The sequence below is a fragment of the Periophthalmus magnuspinnatus genome, chromosome 8 (genome assembly GCF_009829125.3).
Source record: "Periophthalmus magnuspinnatus isolate fPerMag1 chromosome 8, fPerMag1.2.pri, whole genome shotgun sequence".
In the NCBI taxonomy this organism is placed as follows: domain Eukaryota; kingdom Metazoa; phylum Chordata; class Actinopteri; order Gobiiformes; family Gobiidae; genus Periophthalmus; species Periophthalmus magnuspinnatus.
The window spans coordinates 2,378,581-2,397,695 of record NC_047133.1 but is presented as its reverse complement, the minus strand read 5'-3'; the positions used below and the strand labels follow the sequence as shown (position 1 = coordinate 2,397,695).

Sequence of the window (19,115 nt, the reverse complement as noted above, 5' to 3'; positions counted from 1 at the left end):
TAAGGTTTATGGTTTATTTCTCGTCTCACCCAAAGTGCAACGTAAGCAGCCATTTTGATTCTCTATATTTACGACATAACTGTTAAATTTTAAAGACGTAAGAGACGTGTACAGAGTTTAATATACCACCTTTCCCATTTGTACTGACAATAAACTCCTACATATAATCTCTCACCAAATAGAGGAAAATAAATGTGCGTCATGTCAAAAGTTCAGTCCTGTTTTGGTAATATTCGTTCATAAAAAAAACACAACAAAACAAAAATATTCTAGTAATTCTAAAGTCCTTTAAATTTGCGTCATTATCAACGACGCAGCACAAGTTTTTAATTATAAAAAACATTCCACATGACGTCTCATTTATATGTTTTTATTTGGAATTTTGGTTCTAAACATGACGACGCAGTTACGGCCCAAACCTCCAGCGCCCCCTACAGCCGGATGTGTCGTCACTGCTGCTGATTCCTGTTGTTTTATCGTTTACGAGCTGGCTCCTGATTGGCTGCTGGGCTCTTTGCGCTGATTGGTCCGACGCCCTAGAGCCTGGCCACTCCTGGACCTCCACCTGCAGCTGCCACGCCTCAAAAGGCCCCGCCCCCTGCCGCTCCGGGCTGCTGGGTTCTGTTGGCGAGTTCTGAGATCGGTTTGTTTTTTGTGTTTCTGGAATTTAGTTTTGGTTTTAGCTGTGCTCCTTTCTGCTGTACACTGATTTTTTTTGTTACTTTTTTACTTTAACATTCCTTTTTAATAAATTATAACTTTCATTTTTAAATTTTCCATCATGTTTTGTTACTTTTCCTTTCCTTTTCTCTTTCTCTGATGTGAATCTAACTCCAGCTCCTGTCCAAATATTCAGAAAAACATGTATTTATCTTTTTATGACACATTTCCTTTAGTGCTTATCCTGTAAATTAAACACATATTTAGGTCAATATTTCACAGATTATTAGTTTACTCTGACCAGTCAAATGGTTGTAATAAAAGATTTTAGTGACGTGACATTCGTGAATGAGTCGGCTCTATGGAAAACGGTTCCTGAATGTGAACAACTGAAACCAGATCTCATTTTTGGAAAGAGACGGAGCTTTTTCTTTCTAGTTTTGACGCATTTTTATCCAGATTAACATTGAACAAACACAAGAACCAGCGCAGAAGCAGAAGGAGGTGACGCAATCAAGAAATGTGTGCACAATTATTTTTAATTGTTGTGCAACGTTTTATTTAGATGGTCATAATTCCAGAGGGTAAACGCACGCACACTTTTAACCATTTTAAACACACGTGATTCATTTGTTGATAAAATGAGGTTTTTCTCATATAAATAATTTTTTTTTACATGAGTCTTTGGAATGAAATGATCCTAAAGATTCAGATCTCATAAAAGAAGCTTTAGTCTCATCTCTAAAAGAATTGAAACCACAATTTAAAGCAGAATACAGTGTAACGAGGTGGAGGACGTGTCTGGGGTGAGGGAAGTCTGGGAAGAAAATGGATGAATGGATGGAGGATGTTACGATTTATAAACCCAAACCCGTGACCTAATTATTTCTGCAAACAAAAACGTTCTCACTTTCAAACCGCTCGTGCCAAAACCTGACAATGTGCTGATGCTTCCTTTGTACCGGGAGTCGCGGCTAACGGCTAACATCTAACGGCTAATATCTAACAGCTAACATCTAACGGCTAACGGCTAACACCTTCTGTCAGCGGAGGTAACGTGAGCCGCGGGACCACAGCTGCAGCGGGCCGCCTCGTGCACACGCCATCGCCCACCTGTGATAATAACTCCTCAAACTGATGACGATGAGAGAAGAAGAAGGTCGCTAACCGTTTACCGCACGCGCACGGGGGAAACGCTTAGCCGTTCCTTGCGCTAACGCTGACGGACGGCTGTGTCTACGAGGCGACGACGTGAGCGGACGACTGAATTAGATCAGATTAGAGCTGAAAGTGTGTTGAAGTACACGCTAAACGACAACGCTTTGCGGCAGATGTAGCTTTTCGCGCGGGGGAAAGGGTTAGACGCCATTTGCCGGCTCGTCTCCGTGGAAACGCTGCCTGGAATGTTCCACGGTGCGACATTAACCTTCTCCGTGCTGCGTTTATACAATTACAGGTCTCGAAAAGCGTGTGTTCTTACTTTGCGCGGTTTTGTTTGCGACTTTGGCGAAGTGGCGTCGCATTCCAGGCAAAGTAATAATATCTCCATGGAGACAAGCCAGAAAAGTTACACGGTGCGCTTTAAGTTTCATCATAATTTCGAATATAGAGCTGTAACGTAAAGCTGTATCATAAAACGGCAGAGTATTACGCCGCGTAGAGTGATATCGCTCCGTGTTTTTGCGTCTGCGTCGCGTCTCGAGCCAAAAACAAAACAATCAGATTCGTTTTTATCGGTGAAGCAGCTGAAACGACAAAGCTCATCGTTTTTTGTTTTTTTTTAATCATTTACAAACAAAACCGCCCTCTCCTCTCACCTCAGACTAACACAGCGCATCCTGATCCTGCAGAAATCCGTAACGTTTTTCCCAATTTTTTCCTCGTTAGCAGCCGTGTTTGTTTCGATACGCTGGGACTGTGCCTGCTCCTGATTCGCTAATCCACCTGTCAATCACTCCCATCTGAAAAACGAGGAGATTCGCTCACATTTTATATCGAAAAAGTGCGTATTCTGTAAACGTTTATTGTGTAAACTCAAAGCTGTACTACAAACTCCTTCGTTGTTGTGCGTGGGCGATGCGAGGGAACGGTTTTAATTGTGCAGCACTTTTGGCAACACGCGACGTATCAAAAGCGCCTCAAAAAAACTACTTAATGTGATAATTAATGCACAGATTAATGCTCAAAGTAGCCCACTTACTAGCTGTTTTCTTGTAGTACTCTGTGTATTAATAGGAAGGTCTTAAATTACTACAAAAAGCGTCCAGCGTGTCCAATTTCCCAGAGTAAAGTGCCACATGTTTTCACATTAGAGCTGCTGCTGCACTTGATGAACCTGACGCTCTCTTTCTAAGGCTGACCTCTGACCTCTCTCTCCCTCACGCTCCACCCGACCCGCCTCCCGTCTGTGTCACCGCTCTATTTGTGTCCATGTTGTAACCACACACAGCCCTCTGACGCACACACACACACACACACACACACGTCCGTCCAAGTCGATACTACTCACTTCACTTGAGTCACTTTTTAAAGAAACTGAACTTTGTAAATTGTACGCAGTGGTTTTTCCGACACCACGCCTTTACTTCTACGTGACTAATATATATTTTCGAGAGTATAAGTTGTTGATACTCTACTTTACTGCACGGGTAATATATATTTTCGAGAGTAAAAGTACTTTTCCTTGAGTAAAAGTTGTGGTAACTCTTCCGTTGTGATGAAATAAGTGACAAAATACACATCCCGGACACTTGTTTTTCTCGCGTCGCTCGTTCCAACACGATTTCAACTTTACCTTGACCTAATTTCATGCATAATTTAATATTTTTGACCTTAAAATAAACTTCAAATAAATAAAAAAAATCAAGTTTGAAGAGAGAAACTTTGGAAAAATATTTAATTTGTCTGAAATATTTTTGAAAACAAATGTGATCAAGTCATTTTAACACGTTGATACTAGTCATAACTGCTCAAATTAAAGCGTCGACGCGTAACTTTTCTGCGGTACGCTGAGGGTTGACTTGTCTCCGTGGAGATGGCATTGCTTTGCCTTGAATATTCCGCAGCGTGGCATTAAAAAAGTAGGTCAAAACTCAGCGGCGGAAGGTTTTAGATGCTCCTCAGTGCAGAGTTTTAAGGTTGTTGAGTCTAAGTGTGTGTGTTGTGCGTCTGTGTGTGTGTGTGTGTGTGTGTGTGTGTGTGTGCTCTACTCGTCCAACTATTCCCTCCATTTGACACCTGCATCGTGAAAATAAACCTCTCGGAGCTAAAGGGCTAAAGGTCGACGGCTAAACGCAGCTGCAGCGGGAGAGTTTATCACCGGACGGAGAATAAAACGCAAAAATAAAACCAAAAACACGTCGAAACTTCTCAACATTCGACCCACCTTTCCGCAGACTCTGGCACGCCCGCCGCTCCAACTCAAACCGAGCGGCTTTCCCGTCCATCTCGCTCCTGATTGGCTGAGAGCCGAAGGGGGCGGGCTCTATGTGGATGCGAGGCAGGTGTTTCAGCATGGCGCGATTCAAACCCGAAAGAAACAAATTAAAACGCTGAAAATATCACAATCTCCAGTCAAAAATCGGCCAAAGCGTTTAAACTTCCTCAAAACGTGTCCGAAATACTGACGATTTGAGATTCTTAGATCAACGTAAGACATAAGACCAGACCATCCGAGTCTTTCTCCTGCTGTTTCGTGTCCGGCTGAAATACAGGGGAGGTAAACTTCAGGACCCACTCATCCAGGTCGCTGCTGATTGGCTGAAACAGGAAAAAGGGGGCGGGGTTTATGTGACACATGGCAGACGCTTGGTTCATGGCACATTTAAAACAGAAGACAAGCAAATGTGGAGCGTACAAACGTATAAACCAACGTGTGAAACGAGGAATAAGTCAAATAAATGTGTTTTGTTAGTTAAAAGTGCAGATTTAAGAAGATTAACAGAAAATAACTACTTTTTACTAAGAAACATAAGGATTTCTGCTTTATTTGGAGTGTCAAACAGTGCAGGATTAACCAAACATATCAAATAAATGTCATTATATTTCATTTTTATCTCTCAAAAACATGTGTATTTGTTTGCGCGGCGTGGAGGTCCTGTCCACACGTCACGGGCGGCGGTGAAACCCTGATCCAGCTCCATGTGGCAGCTGCTGCTTCACTTTAGCCGCCCACGCCGCTGACAGACGCTGGCAGGCCACGCTCGCACTTCAAAACACCCACCCTCCCTCGTGCATTCTCCTCGTTTAGCGCCGCCGTAGAGTCACACACCGCGCCGCCGCTTCACCCGAGTTTCCAAAAAAGAATCACTGTCCCCTCCCCGCACAAACACGAGTCTCCGTCAGCGGCGAACTGCGAAAAGTTTCTGTTTGTTTTGTCAGTTTTGAGTTGAGTTGTGAAAAGCCACGTCAAGGTGAATTTTATGGGTTTAAAAAAAAAAAAGATGTACAGGAAGGAAGTGAAAAGTCGCTGTGGTGAACTTTTTTAAAGGTCTTTCCTGATTCGATACCAACTTGAAACGTTTTCCACTTCAGTTTAGCATCGTAAAAAGTATCGAAAATCAGATATTAATCGATACTAAATTAAAATCGAAACTAGAAATCATGTCATGCTAACGCTAATGCTAATTCTGAGGTATAATAAACATTAAAACGGCGCCGCAAACTGAAGTATCCCACATATAAAAACACTCAGGTCGTCTTTATTTGATTTATTTTAATAGGTTGTTTATTTTACATTTTCTGATTTGAATAAAAGCGGCCGTTAGCTTTGAGACGCGGCGAAGTAGTTAGCGTGCTGCGTGTTTGTTTGGAAATCACAATTTAGATTCTATCACGATTCATGCACAGTTTGGATTTTAAGACGTAGATAAAGTCGCTGGCAGATATGAATCGATACTAAATTAAAAACGAAACTAGAAACTAATTTGAGCAGGTGTCGATACTAAAAAAAGTCACATTTACAGGACAGAAATGGAACGTTCCTGAATAGATTTGGATGATTTTGAGGTTTATCAGGACAAGTACACGCCATAGACTGTTTATGTAAATGGACCTAGCTAACCCGCTAGCCACCGCGTAAACAGGAAGTGATCATGCGTGCACTTCCGGCTCCATCGACTCTGACTCCAATTCACTTTCTATTGAAAAACTGTGTCCTCTCTCTGTAACTGCTGCTGTCAGACTCGTCATTTTGGTCTTAAATGTTCGTATTAACGCGCTCTACATGATCCTGGGGTTTTTATTTCACTATTTTGTCCGTAAATCAACATATAAACTCCAGTTAGCGTTAGCAACAGGTTTGATTGACAGCGTTGCTCAGGCGTTACCTTCAACAGCCTCGCTCCTGATTGGCTCTTTGGTCGCTACAATAATCGAGGTCAGGACTTGGCTCCAAATTAGCTGCCATAACTGTTAGCATCGATGAGGGTCACATTCTAAAAATAACCCGCAATAGGCGAAATCAGCTTTATTTTGTACATTATTCTCTATGTTTTTGTCTGTAAAACCCCTCACCACACACTTTATACACTTTTCTCACACAGGCGTTAACATTTTCTCACATTTCTCTCTCGTTTAAACTCTCTCAAAGTTCAAACCTTCGTAGGCGTCTTTGTCGGTGCAGAACGTTTCATCGACGTCGTGGGTTTTGTCGGGGAGAAAACGGTAAACCCCTGGTCCCTGTGCGTCTGTCAGATTCTATAGCAGAACATGCACCGCTCCTTTCCATTGACACGTTCATTCATCTCCATTATTAAAGTCCCGTCCCGGCTGCGTCAGATAATCCTCGCGGCTCTGGAGGTGACTGGAGGCTCTTTGAAGGTGAAAAAAACTGAAGCTCCACATTTCCCCGCTGTCTGTTTGAATTAAACTGGACACGCCGCCGCTCGTGATGACAAAAATGATCCAGCGCGAGGATTTGAGTCGTGTGTGAGTGTTTGTGTTTGTGTTTGAGCAGATAAGACGCTACGACGTAAAGATAAAGTAATAATCTCAGGCATGTGTGGGACTGTCGCGATGGCACGTTTTGAAGCATGATTTAGGCTTTAGCTAAAGAAAAATATCACGATAAACAAAAAACTGAAACTCCTTTATACCCCTGACCCTAAAATATTGTAAAAAATCTGTACAGAAATAAATAAATACAATTAAACATTTTAGTTCACGTTTGTATTTGTGCACAACAGCGCCCTCAGCCTCTCTGTTAGCGTCACTACTTCCTGTTAACGTTACTACTTCCTGTTAGTCACTACTTCCTGTTAGTGTCATTATTTCCTGTTAACGTTACTATTTCCTGTTAGTCACTACTTCCTGTTAGAGTCGCTATTTCCTGTTAGCGTCATTACTTCCTGTTAGCGTCACTATTTCCTGCTAGCGTCACTACTTCCTGTTAGCGTCATTACTTCCTGTTAGCGTCACTATTTCCTGCTAGCATCACTACTTCCTGTTAGCGTCATTACTTCCTGTTAGCGTCATTACTTCCTGTCCAGTTTTATCTCCATGAGGTGTTTGCAGAGTCATGCTAAAATAAAATAAAAAAAAGAACATTTAAAGATCAGACAGTGGACAGAGAGCTGCGGGTGGGTTTGGGGTCAGAGGTCAGAGGTTAGGGTCATACAGGGAGCTGTGGGTGGGTTAGGGGTCAGAGGTCAGGGGGTCAGAGAGTGGACAGGGAGCAGCAGGTGGATGTCACTGTCACATGTTGAACACAAATAAAATGAAAACTTCCCCAGAGACACTTGTGTTTGTGACTCAATGCTAACGCTAATGCTAATTCTGAGGTATAATAAACATTAAAACGGCGCCGCAAACTGAAGTATCCCACATATAAAAACACTCAGGTCGTCTTTATTTGATTTATTTTAATAGGTTGTTTATTTTACGTTTTCTGATTCGAATAAAAGCGGCCGTTAGCTTTGAGACGCGGCGAAGTAGTTAGCGTGCTGCGTGTTTGTTTGGAAATCACAATTTAGATTCTATCACGATTCACGCACAGTTTGGATTTTTCCGTTGGCCTTTAAGACGTAGATAAAGTCGCCGGCGTCTTCTGAAAGTTCGCGCTTCACTGTCATTCGCTCAGAGGACGACTGGAGCGTGAAAGTGTCCACGTTTGAGCTGCAGTAAATAGAAACAGGGCTGAGATCATGATTTAATTGTATTTCCAGTCGCGCTGAAGTGATTTAGGGTCAATTGTTTGAACTTTTACAAAGATCCGATCACATTTCGAGACACTGCAGATGTTACTTCAACAAATGGAATTATTAATAAGTCAATTACAAGATACAAACTCATTGAGAAATTACAAAACGCTGCAGTATTTTAAAGTTTTCCTGGAGGTGACAGCACTTCAGACACAGGTAAAACACCCCTCGGAAATAATGTTTAAATGACCCATCTCCATCCAGGGGCCACAGTGGAATATTCCCCCAAAACAAACAGTTATTAACTATTGATCCAGCCCAAGCCCAGAGGAAATTTACCGACAGAAAAAGTTGTAACGATGCTTTTTGTTCTCCGCACATTAATAAAAATAACGGCAGCAAATTTCCCTCCTGTGCAACATGTGAAAATCTGAGTCTGATCTGGTCTGTGTGTCGTTGCATTTTCTTGAATTAATCTCTCCTTGTGTCTCGAGCCAATGTCTTCAGTTCACGTGTCGTCGCTGCCCCTGATCCCAGCGCTGATATTACATCTCCCTTTGCTTTTAACCTGTCGACTGTGTTTAGCACCAACAGCTGGGCACTTTCTAAATTCAGCCCAGATCAGCCACTGTGGGCTCTGCTTACTCCCACATAAACTATGACACGGTTTTAATTATGGACGTCCAACAGCAATCACTTCAACTTTAGAGCTTCTGCGTTTGAAAATAGGATCTTCTGATGTTCTGGATGCGGGATTTATTTTGGCCATAAGGTGGAGACAATCCCTTTAAACACAGAGCCAAGTGTGTTTTTGGAGGACACGTTCTTCAGAAGTCTGTTAATGTGGGAAAATCATGGAACATTTGGGAAATTGTGAAAATATAAAATAAATGTGTGTATATGTATGTGATCAGGGCAGTGATAACATCCACATTTTACCTTCGATTGACTCTATATTATGTCAAATCTCTGAGGACGATGGACTTCTGCATCTCGACTCTCTCTCTAGATGCAGTTGCCATAGTAACCGTGCAGTCCGAGCGACGATCATCAGCAGATTACTGTAGAAATCAGCAGCATGAACATGGAGACACAGACACTGGAGCTCCGCTTGTCTCGTCCTGTAAACCACGGCTCCATAAATCTGAGCTGTCAAAGTGATATTTGAGTCCAGAGTCCAGTCAATGACCAGCCGACTGTAAACAAACACCTGAAGATTAATGCAGAAACAAATCCAATAAACTACAGTAAAAGAACAACATGACAGAACCAAAGCCTTCTGCTCTCTAAAGGAGCCTCAGCACTTTTATATACAGTTATACACAGCACCAAAGAGGTTAAATAAACATCAATGCAAGAATGAGTAAATATTATCTTAATAACTTAGAGATTTTTTAAAAACCTGACATCTTTAGCACAATTATTATGACAATTTAAAGTGCTATGAATTCAACAACATAAAATCACAAATTGGGAGGAGTTCAGAGGACTGAGGCCCCGGGAGACACAGGACACACTGGAGGGACTATGTCTCTGGACTGGGAGCACCTCGGGGTCCCACCGGAGGAGCTGGAGGACATGTCTGGGCTGAGGGAAGTCTAGACGTCCCTGCTCAGACTGCTGCTCTGGACAAGTGGAAGAAAATGGATGGACAAAAATCACACTGTGGTTTGAACATTTAACGATGTCGCTTTGTTTTCAGGTTTATGTTCCTTCACTTCCAGACCGGCCCCTGTGGAGACGACTGTTCATAAATGAAATGGTGATGGAAAAATAGTCCTCCACCTAAGATTGGAAAAGGAGAATGTGTGAGTGAAAAACCTCACTGAACTACACTGAGGACGATCAGGCAGAGCACCCAGACCTTCTTAGATCAAGTCCTCCTTAAACTTCAAACACACCACGGCAGAGGAGAAGGTGAGACCGTCCCAGGACCAGCTGTAGGGTCTGTCCTGGTGCAGCTCAAGGAATTATTCATGATATTTGGAACGGACAGTACTCTGGTGTCACTGTTGTTTTATCGGACAAACACCAAGTCACTGAGCTGACTTAAGAACAGGTTAATATTAAGTACATTTACCTTTTATTAAACGTGGTCTGTTCAATGATAAATTATGTGTGTGTATCTGTTGTATAATAATAAAGTTTGAGTAAGAACCTCATCAACACATCACCTACAATATCGTCTATATAGAAACGTATGTACTGCATATAAACAACTTTTGGAAAAAAATAATAAATAAAATCATTATGTTTATAATTATTCTTTTACTTTATGATAATTGTTTTTGATGCTTTTGTGGAATTTCTAATTGTAAAACAAATATATAAAAACAACAGAACACACAAACTGTATTTATACCATCAAAAAAATCATACCACCATAGTTTAGTCCAAGAGGCTCAAGGCCCTGGACACAACAAACAGGAAATACACCCTCCATAAAACCACATGGTCTTATAAAAGTTGGGTTAAACAGATCCATAATAATACAAATAAAGATTTAGGGCAAAAAAGGCCATAACAATACTTAAAACCAACCACGAGATGGCGCCCTAATGACACTGGCGCTGCTCTGTCGCAAAAGCGGAACCAAAGTGCTGCTGCTGCGGACACGGGGGGACTGTTATTGATGACGGACCAAAATGGCGGATTCAAAATCAAAACAATCGTAAGAAACCCGTCAAAAATATTTGTTTAAAGTTTAATTTCTTCCTGTGGTCGTTGTCTTTGGGCGCGTATAACTAGTACTATACCACTTTATTTGCTATTCGTTTTATTTAATTCGATTTTCGGGGGACATTTGTTGGACAAATGAAAATAAAAATGTGGGGCGAAATATTAGAGCCCCCTAAACCCAAAGAGAAAAAAGAGAAAACGCGTTTAAATACTTTAGAAACACCGGTAGAACAACCACAAACAGCTAAAGAATCTGCTACAGAGCCGCCCGCGCCTGTCCCCCGCTCCAGCTGCGCAGACACTGGACACCATCAGCTGCAGCAGGAGGTAACATTCATATAATCACTATAAAAGCCCATGTACATTTATTTAACGCTGTTTATGAATCAGAATCAGTGTGTCAGAGCCATGGTGGAGGTTATAGCCCAAAGTGGAAGCCACGTGAAGAGCCAGCAGATAGGAGAGGCTGAGCTGACCCTGGATCAGCGCAGAGAAGAGCTGCTGCAGCAGTACAAGAGCAGACCACTGGTGTTTCTGGAGAAGTATCATGTATGTGTGCACCAGGAGCCATTAAAGAACCTATACATTTTACTAAGTACCGATCAATGTGTCTTACCTTTTCAGTGTTTTGAAAATGTGACTTTGTTTGGATTATTAGAACAGCTTGAAGCCCGAGCATCTGGCAGCTTTTGCCCACGTCAGCTCAGATCCAAGAACACAACACTACAGTAAAGTCATAGAGAGGCGAGCGACAGGATGCACCAACAAAACAAGAGTCAAAAATCACCGCTATGCCGCCCTCCGATCTTTGCAGAAAGGTTAGTCTGTTTTAAGTGCTTTACTCCATTTGATCTATAATATTTAGTTTACATTTGTGTTTGCAGAGGGGGGCTATTTCAGTGAAGAGCAGATGCGGAGAAGAGAACCACTGCTCTATGAACAGTACATTGGCCAGTACCTAACTGATGAGGAGGTAAACATTTAGTAGTGATCGGGTTTTATTTAGAAGTAATTGAGCAATTGAGAAAACTGACTCAAAAGTTGACATTTTTGAACATTTGCAGCATCAGTTTAGGCTTTTTTCTTTTAGGGTCACTACTTTATACTTCTTGTTGACTAATATTACTTTAAAGTGATGGTACTAATTGTTTTATTTTAATATCTAATACATTTTTTGCTAATTTGCCTCAGTCTGACTGGCCCACATCATATTTTTCATGTTACTTTCATTACTTACTGATGATACGGTACAATTTCTTTGCAGGTGCTGGAGCGCTCTCAAGAGGTTTGGCAGGAAGGTACGTCAGAAGGATCAGGGGGACTCGCTCACCTCCTCCTCAACACCTACCAAGAGCGTCTGCTACAGAACAGACTGCAGGAGGAGCAGGAGAGAGAGGATGGAGCACAGGAGGAGGAGGAGGAGGAAGAGGAAGAAGATGGTGAGACGGTCTATGTTTCGAGCTCAAGATGGAAAGGATTCTTGAATGTATCTCGTGTCCAGTATGTGTAATTATTTCTACTTCAGATGTCCGAGGTCGGGAAAAGGAGTGGGAGCCCAGTGCAGAGGAGAAGGCTCAGCTTCGAGAGGAGTTCATCAGCCAAATGCACCAGCGTTTCCTCGACGGCAAAGACGAAGACTTTGACTACAGGTGATTTTTCTGCTGTTGTCTGTGCTGCAGAGGGAGTGTGAAGGGCTTTTACTGGGCTCACATTTCAGATACGTTGTCTTTGTCTTTACAGTGAAGTGGATGAAAACCCAGACTATGACAATTTGGACATTGTCAGTAGAGATGCTGAGGAGAAGTACTTTGATGAAGATGATGATGAAGAGGAAGATGATGAAAACATGATAGAATAAAGCTGGAGAATTTGAGAAATGGTTAGTGTTTTGATTCAGGATAAAAAAAAAAATAAAAAAAACAACTTGAAACTAACTTGAATGAGCAGATATACTGTACGGCCACACCATTTAAAACAGTAAGCGTAAACATGACATGAACACACACTTCTCAAAGCAATAGTTTAAAAAAAAATACAAATTAATACTTACAAATGTCAAAAAACAGGATACAATCAATCTGCGGTTCAAGTTACATCTGACTTGCTGTGTGACATACGCAGTAAGGCACATTACAAACATGTTAAAAATAATAAAAAGTTAAACAAATTCATGTAAAAGTCCAAAAGAGAGAAGTCCTTTAACGCATAAAAGACATTTTTTCACAGCTATGCAATAAAGTTTAGAAAAAATATTCTAAAATACAACAGATGAGCGTCACTGTTTTAACTTTTGTATCTGTAGCGAGTAATACTCCTCCTGCAACTTCAAGACTTTTATCTGCCATTTTATTTTTTCTCTCTTCAGTTGTTGAAGGTCCAGGACATTCACTTCGGTGCTTGTTTGTGGTTTTGCTCCAGGCTCATCTGAAACAGTTCTGGGGTTGTCTTCCTGAGGAGTCCTACTCAAGACCAGACAATCTTTAGTTAATCAATGTTTTTTTTTTAGTTAATCAAAGGTTTCATATTTTTCTTCCATATAAATGCATTCATACCTTTCACTGAGTTGTGTAGAATCTTGGCTGATCACATTTCGTGGCATAGACTTGATGATTTCCTCTTTACTGTTAATATTATTTTCTATTTTTACTTCTTGTGGTGACGTGCCAACCCCTTGATCCTTGGACATGACAGTATTTTCTATGTGCGTGTCTTCCACCTCCTCGTGCTGCTCATGTTCAGTGCCACTGCAGCGCGATGAAGTCTCCGGTCCGGGAGCGTCGTCGTCGTCGTCGTCGTCGTCGTCGCTCGAATTAACGGTTTCATCATCACTCTGCTTTTCAGTTGCCGTACATCTGCTGCCTGAATGAAGATGGCAAAAGCAGTTATCAGTTACATTTACTTGAGTAACTTTTTTTAACAAACTGCACTTCTCGTAGTAGTTTTCTGACATTTTTTTACTTGTACTTGAAAGTATAGACCAGGGGTGTCAAACACAACGAGGGCCACATTGGAAAAATATCTGCTCTCAAAGGGCCAGATATAAAATAAATCTAACTACTTTTTAACATATGAATAAATGTTTTTCTGCATTTATTACTTATTCAAGTTACAAATATTTCATATGCATTTGCCTAGATGTAAAAATATGTCTGTGTAACTGCGTATCTTCTGATAAAATGACTTTTTAAGACCATCGTACCTTTAATTTACCCTGTCGAGGGCCACATAAAATGATGTGGAGGGCCACATTTGGCACGAGGGCCTTGAGTTTGACATGTGTGATATAGACCTTTGTTACTTTGTTATTGTCAATAAGTTTGTAAGTGAAATGAACTTTAGCATTAACATTTACAGGGGGCACAGTACGTTGTTATAATGTTGTTTCCTCATCAAAAACATAAATAGTTGTGTAGTTGTGTTTTCTTTCATTCACACGTTTAAAACACAAACCCTGCGAATTTAGGCTGTTCTTTTCTCAACTGGAAAAGGCTCACGCAGGAAGCACTGGCCCGAGTGAAACTAAAAAGTCCATGTTTTTGAAGAGGTAACAACATTATAACATGACTTAAATCTAATAAGAATCTTGTGTAAAATGGAACCTTTACGGATGTGCTAATAATAATAATACATCAGTTTGATATAGCGCTTTTCGTGGAAACTCAAACATACTTTTTTAATCTTACTGTTACTACTGCGTGATCTGGTAAGTTAGAGGCAGTTTTTAAGGTATGGATTTTGAATTGGATATTTTATCTGATAACGGCTTTGTCGGTTATATTTATATTTTGTATTTGTCTTATCTACAGCGGGGTTAGTCCAAGATCAAGCCCTAGTTCAGTCGTTCTAACAACAGGTTAATTTGTAGTTTGTTTTGATGCCATCCTTGATTTTTCTAATAATCTTTTGATAAATCACTATACTGTTACTCTTTTTTGAGCTGGAGTTGATGGAAGTTGAAGACGAGAGACGAGAATTCAGCGACTCACCGTTTGGCGACAGCACTACATCATTTAACAGCAGATGAACAACACCCTGTTGAGACAAAATGTGTTAAATTAATGCGTATTTTACATATAATTTAAAACAAACAGACTTACTTCTAGTCTGGGAAGAATTAACAAAGGTTTCCTCTTTGACACAGTGCTCTCAGTGTCATTTGTTTCTATGAAGATCAAATTACGATGTAAAAACACGCATAAACAAATACAAATACTTATGTTACGTGTCAGAAAACAAACATTTCAAACTTGATTTTAATACTAAAGAATAGCCTTGATGGTTGATAGCGATTCTGACAGCACAATGATCTATTACCACGTCGTTTATGTGTGATCAGTCGTGCAGGTTCCACAGGCGTATGCTAGTCTATGCGTCTTATACTTGTTCTGATACAGCTCAAGATCACGCTAAAGACATTTTCTGTGCTGTAAATGTGACTTTTACAGCTTAGTTTTAGTATCGATTAGTATCTGATTTTCCATACTTTCGACAACATTACTTACTTTCCCCATTTAGAACATCTGTTTGTTCTTCCGAGGGCGCTTCATCTGATCCTACTTCTTCCTCGTGGTCACGTTTGTCATCAGACTCTACCAAAACCCATAAGATCACGTGTTGTAGACAGAATATCAAACAAAGATGGAGAAAAAAATGGATATGATGAGTCTTTTAACCTTCACAGTGACTCTCTTTATGTTTTGACCTCTGAAAAGTAAAATGACATTTAAAAAAAATAAAGAATATTTCCAATAAAAGAGTGTCATCACAGTGGAGTCTCACCTCTGAGGCTGTAAACGTGTGTCTTTTAATTTGTGGTTTAAGGTAACCTCGCTGTTAGAATATAAATTGATGATTAAATTATGCATCAACATTACTACTATATTGTAATAACTGCAGATAAACCCACGTCAATCCAAAAATTCAGTGGTTGGCTCTTGTAGATAATTGAGTTTTTCCATTTTTTATGTGACCTTTTGCCTCCAAACTCCTCAAATCCACTGGGAGAAAACCAGCGGCCCCCAGACATGATACAGTCCTTCTGACCTGGTGAGACGGTACAGACATGGACCGGTCATGCAAATGAAATTAACTATTTATAACATTCTGCAGGAGTTCAATCTTACCCCTTTCTAGATATTGTACATGCAAGATGCCCTTTTTGGTTCCACAGGTCACATCCCAGTAAGGCCAGCCTATTTTTCAAAGCTACATTTGCCACACAGCTCCAATGACGACTTTAAATTATATATTTTTTTAGCTACTTACTGGGTAGTACTTCTTCAGACGTTTCCTCATCCTCCTCACTGTTGGACTCACTGTCTTCATTCCAATCCATAGAGGTATAGTCAGTCCTTTGTCTTTTCCGAGGACTAGCCCATCTTTTGGACTCTCCTCTGCCGTTTTCCCTCCCAGTTGACGGCACTCTCTTTCTCATCCGCATTATCTCCTCAGGCATTTACTGGTAAGAAATTTTAAAATGCGTTACACAAAAGTTAAGTTGACGTTTGTTTAAAGTAGAATCATAGGATCACTGGGGACTTGAGGGGTCAATCCTCCCTCATAGCTCCCCAAAGACTTCTGCCCTGTTTTCATAGTACATTTAATCTTGACAAAAAATATTAAAACGGCATCAGCAGAGTGTTCAGAATGAGACTTTAGTAATTTATTAAGACTAAGAGACTTTATTAAGACTAAATTAATTCTATATTAGGTTTTGTAAATCACTACAGGGGCTAACTAGGTTTAAACTGGATTAAAACAGCAACTCAAGTGGAACAGAGAGTGGCTTGTGTCCATGAAAGGTTATAAAGTGTAAATGTAAAGTGTAAATGTAAAGTGTCAATGTAAAATGTAAATGTAAAGTGTAAATGCGCCTCAAATCAAAACCGTCTGCTGCCGCTATGCACTAGTTTAAAGTATTATATTGCTCAAAATGTATGCTTCTAAACATTTAAAGAGGTTGAAAAAACATCCTTGGACCTGCTTCTTTAAGCTCATTTGCTCTGAGCCCACTGGATGATGTCATCAGGTGGTGGGCTGCTCCTCTGTGTTTTTAAAGCCCACACCCTCCAGCACCACCTCAGCTCTGCAATGCATTTCACCAAACAAATGATTAACTAAATGTTAGGAGTACGATTAGATGAGCTACTGCTTCACTCCTCAGTGCATCAACAGAGTCCTTGTGCCCTCTGCTGGCGAACACGTGGATAATTGTAACGGATAAAAGCACTTACATTACTTTCATCTGAAACACCTCACAATTACAAATAATGCGTCAGATATAAAGACAAAACAAGCCTCTGGTGCAAACGGAGAGAAACAGGCTCATCTGATCAATAAACTAACAGAAAACAGCAGGAAACACGTGACCACGGGACCACTGCGCCTGCGTCTTAGCATTAGCATTAGCATTAGCAGTCTCTCGGGCTTAAATATTATCCCACCAGAGCGAATAAACATAATAATAAACCTGCTAATGTGACAGCCTGAGACGTGTGTTTGAACGGAGCAAACGTGGACCACAGCGGAGATTATCTTAGTTTAACCGTAGCTTTGTTTGTTAGCATTAGCTTAGCATTAGCTTAGCATTAGCCGGGGACTGCACACAGACGTTGTCCATCCCACTCATATAAAAACATCCAGGACCAAACCTCTGGGATTTATTTTGAAAGGACCATAAAAAACAACAAATAGAATAGAATATTACGAATTTGCAACTTTAAATGTGTAAATTGACTGTGATTCTCTTGTAATAACTGTCATAAGAAACTAAGTTGTAAGTTCTAAGTTTGTTGTAAAAAAAAAGACAGGGAAAATAACAGTAAAAGCCTCACCTCTGTCTCTGAGAAATGAAACTGAATTTAAAAGAGGCGGGACGTGCAGGAGGAACCAGCGCCACCTGCAGGACAGAGCAGATCTGCACCATTTGTCTGAGAAAACACAGGATTTACAAGAAAAATAAATAGAAGTGAAGGAAACAATTACACCTCCACAGGAATATTTTTATCTAAATTTAAAGATGCATTGTGTAACTTTTTGGCAGGGGTCCACCACCAGCTTGTTTCCATGGAAATTTGTCGACGATATCCCAGGTATAAGCAACTGACGTCATCAGGTCTGATCTGTGGAGCGGCGAGCCCACTCACAGTAACAACGCATGTCTGTTTAATCCATCCAGGTCTGATCTGTGGAGCGGCGAGCCCACTCACAGTAAAAATGCATGTCTGTAATCCTCAGTCTGAGTAAAAGACAAAGTTCCAGTTGACAAATTTAACTTTGGCTTTTGTTTTTTTCATAAATATGCATGTTTTTTTGTGGGGGGTTTATTATTATTTTTTGGCTTTTTATCAATGAAGGGTTTGTCAAGTAATAAAGCTTCTAAGTTGCATTACAAATACATATATCAAAAATATGGAATGCATATTGATTGAATAAAGTTTCTTAGGGGCATCACATATACATATATATCTTTTGATACTGAAATCATATAAGTTTTGAATATTATTATGTAATCACCATTTTTATACTGAATTCATATATTCTTTGAATGTTGTATCTTTTTGGAGGTTGTCTAACAAGCACCATACTAAAAGTTGGACACCATCTACTAACACTGAAATTAGGTTAAAGGTAAAACGTGAATTATGGGAGACAGTTGGCCCCTTGCAGAAACCCCTGTAACCGAGTTAAGGCAACATTGTAGGAGGTGAATCATGTTGTTTGACAGCTACCAATGTTTGTACTAGAGTGAGAGCATCTTGTGATAATACTGAAACTATGTTAAAGGCAACATGGTGTGATATGAATTGAGGGAAACTGTTGGGGTTGTGTAGATGCTCCTTTACAGGGACAGGGCGGTTGGATGAGACTCAAGGCCGGAAAAATAAACTGGTGCAGCCCGGAGAGATGAGCGAGGCCGAAGGGAGGAACCTGGCCGACGACCTACTCAACATAATATTTGCATATTCATGTTTCATGTTATATTTTTATGTTACGGGGCCAGGGAAAGGCAGACAGACCGTCTGCTGCACACACGAGGGACAGATCATATGACCCCGGGTCCTGTATTAGATTGTAACTGTCAGGGGAATAAACTTTTGAGATTTGAACTGATCGAATTCAGTCGTCATTTTGATAGAACACGCCTAACATCAATAAAAACGCCAATAAATCAAAAATGTGAGATAGACACTGCACCAGGGATGTCATACTGTGGGTAAAGCTGTAACGTCTCTCTGCAGACACAGACGGCCCACACCAGAAACATTTGGTGCATGTTTAATATTTAGTTCAATATTTAGTTTAATATTTTTCAGATGTCGGTTGCTGCTTGTTAACACTTGAACATGAAGATGAGTCAGTTTTTTTGGGGGATTATGACTCTGATCAACAGAATGTGTGTCAGACGTGTGCAGACAAGTCCAAGCAGATAAACCTGTGACTTTTCTGAAATAAACACACATTCTTTAATCCAATAATCAAATATCAGATACTTTTGAATTACAGACAACAGTGATTTTTTTTTTTTTTCGTTTGACAGTGATGAAAGCAAAGTATCGACGCACAGAAACACTGAACCCCCCTGTAGTGTCCTGATGTTAAAATGTGAATGACAAGGGACCAGGGACCAGGGACCAG

At 40.5% G+C, this 19,115-nt stretch overlaps 3 protein-coding genes across 3 annotated transcripts in view; 1 reads left to right on the top strand and 2 right to left on the bottom strand.

Annotated features, from left to right (window-relative positions):
* Positions 1–4,183, bottom strand: part of LOC117374648 (myocardin-related transcription factor A-like) — a 33,674-nt gene extending 29,491 nt beyond the window's left edge. The window contains exon 1 of the mRNA XM_055223765.1: positions 4,046–4,183. Coding sequence (XP_055079740.1) covers positions 4,046–4,175 — 130 coding nt within the window. The 5' untranslated portion in view covers positions 4,176–4,183. The remainder of the gene's footprint in view (positions 1–4,045) is intronic.
* Positions 4,184–10,409: 6,226 nt separating this feature from the next.
* On the top strand, positions 10,410–12,403 carry ccdc97 (coiled-coil domain containing 97). Its single transcript, XM_033971597.2, has 7 exons — positions 10,410–10,805; positions 10,869–11,027; positions 11,137–11,296; positions 11,363–11,451; positions 11,743–11,917; positions 12,004–12,127; positions 12,219–12,403. Exons 1-7 carry the CDS (start codon positions 10,614–10,616, stop codon positions 12,334–12,336), a joined length of 1,017 nt encoding a protein of 338 aa, XP_033827488.1. The 5' UTR covers positions 10,410–10,613; the 3' UTR covers positions 12,337–12,403.
* A 146-nt stretch (positions 12,404–12,549) lies between these two features.
* On the bottom strand, positions 12,550–16,556 carry si:dkey-68o6.6 (uncharacterized). The gene is made up of 10 exons (XM_033971596.2): positions 15,744–16,556; positions 15,602–15,670; positions 15,385–15,521; positions 15,258–15,308; positions 15,152–15,182; positions 14,981–15,067; positions 14,576–14,640; positions 14,465–14,510; positions 13,031–13,337; positions 12,550–12,937 (listed from the first exon to the last, which is right to left on the bottom strand). The coding sequence occupies exons 1-10, from the start codon at positions 15,931–15,933 to the stop codon at positions 12,754–12,756; spliced, it is 1,167 nt and encodes a 388-aa protein (XP_033827487.1). The 5' UTR covers positions 15,934–16,556; the 3' UTR covers positions 12,550–12,753.
* Positions 16,557–19,115: the final 2,559 nt, after the last annotated feature.

Coding starts and splice junctions, on each gene's coding strand:
- si:dkey-68o6.6 (XM_033971596.2), bottom strand. CDS start 15,933: ATGCCTGAGGAGATAATGCGGATGAGAAAGAGAGTGCCGTCAACTGGG. Junction 15,671..15,743: donor GTCTGAAGAAGTACTACCCA/GTAAGTAGCTAA, acceptor TTTGAAAAATAG/GCTGGCCTTACTGGGATGTG. Junction 15,522..15,601: donor TGTACAATATCTAGAAAGGG/GTAAGATTGAAC, acceptor CCGTCTCACCAG/GTCAGAAGGACTGTATCATG.
- ccdc97 (XM_033971597.2), top strand. CDS start 10,614: ATGAAAATAAAAATGTGGGGCGAAATATTAGAGCCCCCTAAACCCAAA. Junction 11,028..11,136: donor TGTTTCTGGAGAAGTATCAT/GTATGTGTGCAC, acceptor TTGGATTATTAG/AACAGCTTGAAGCCCGAGCA. Junction 12,128..12,218: donor GACGAAGACTTTGACTACAG/GTGATTTTTCTG, acceptor TTGTCTTTACAG/TGAAGTGGATGAAAACCCAG.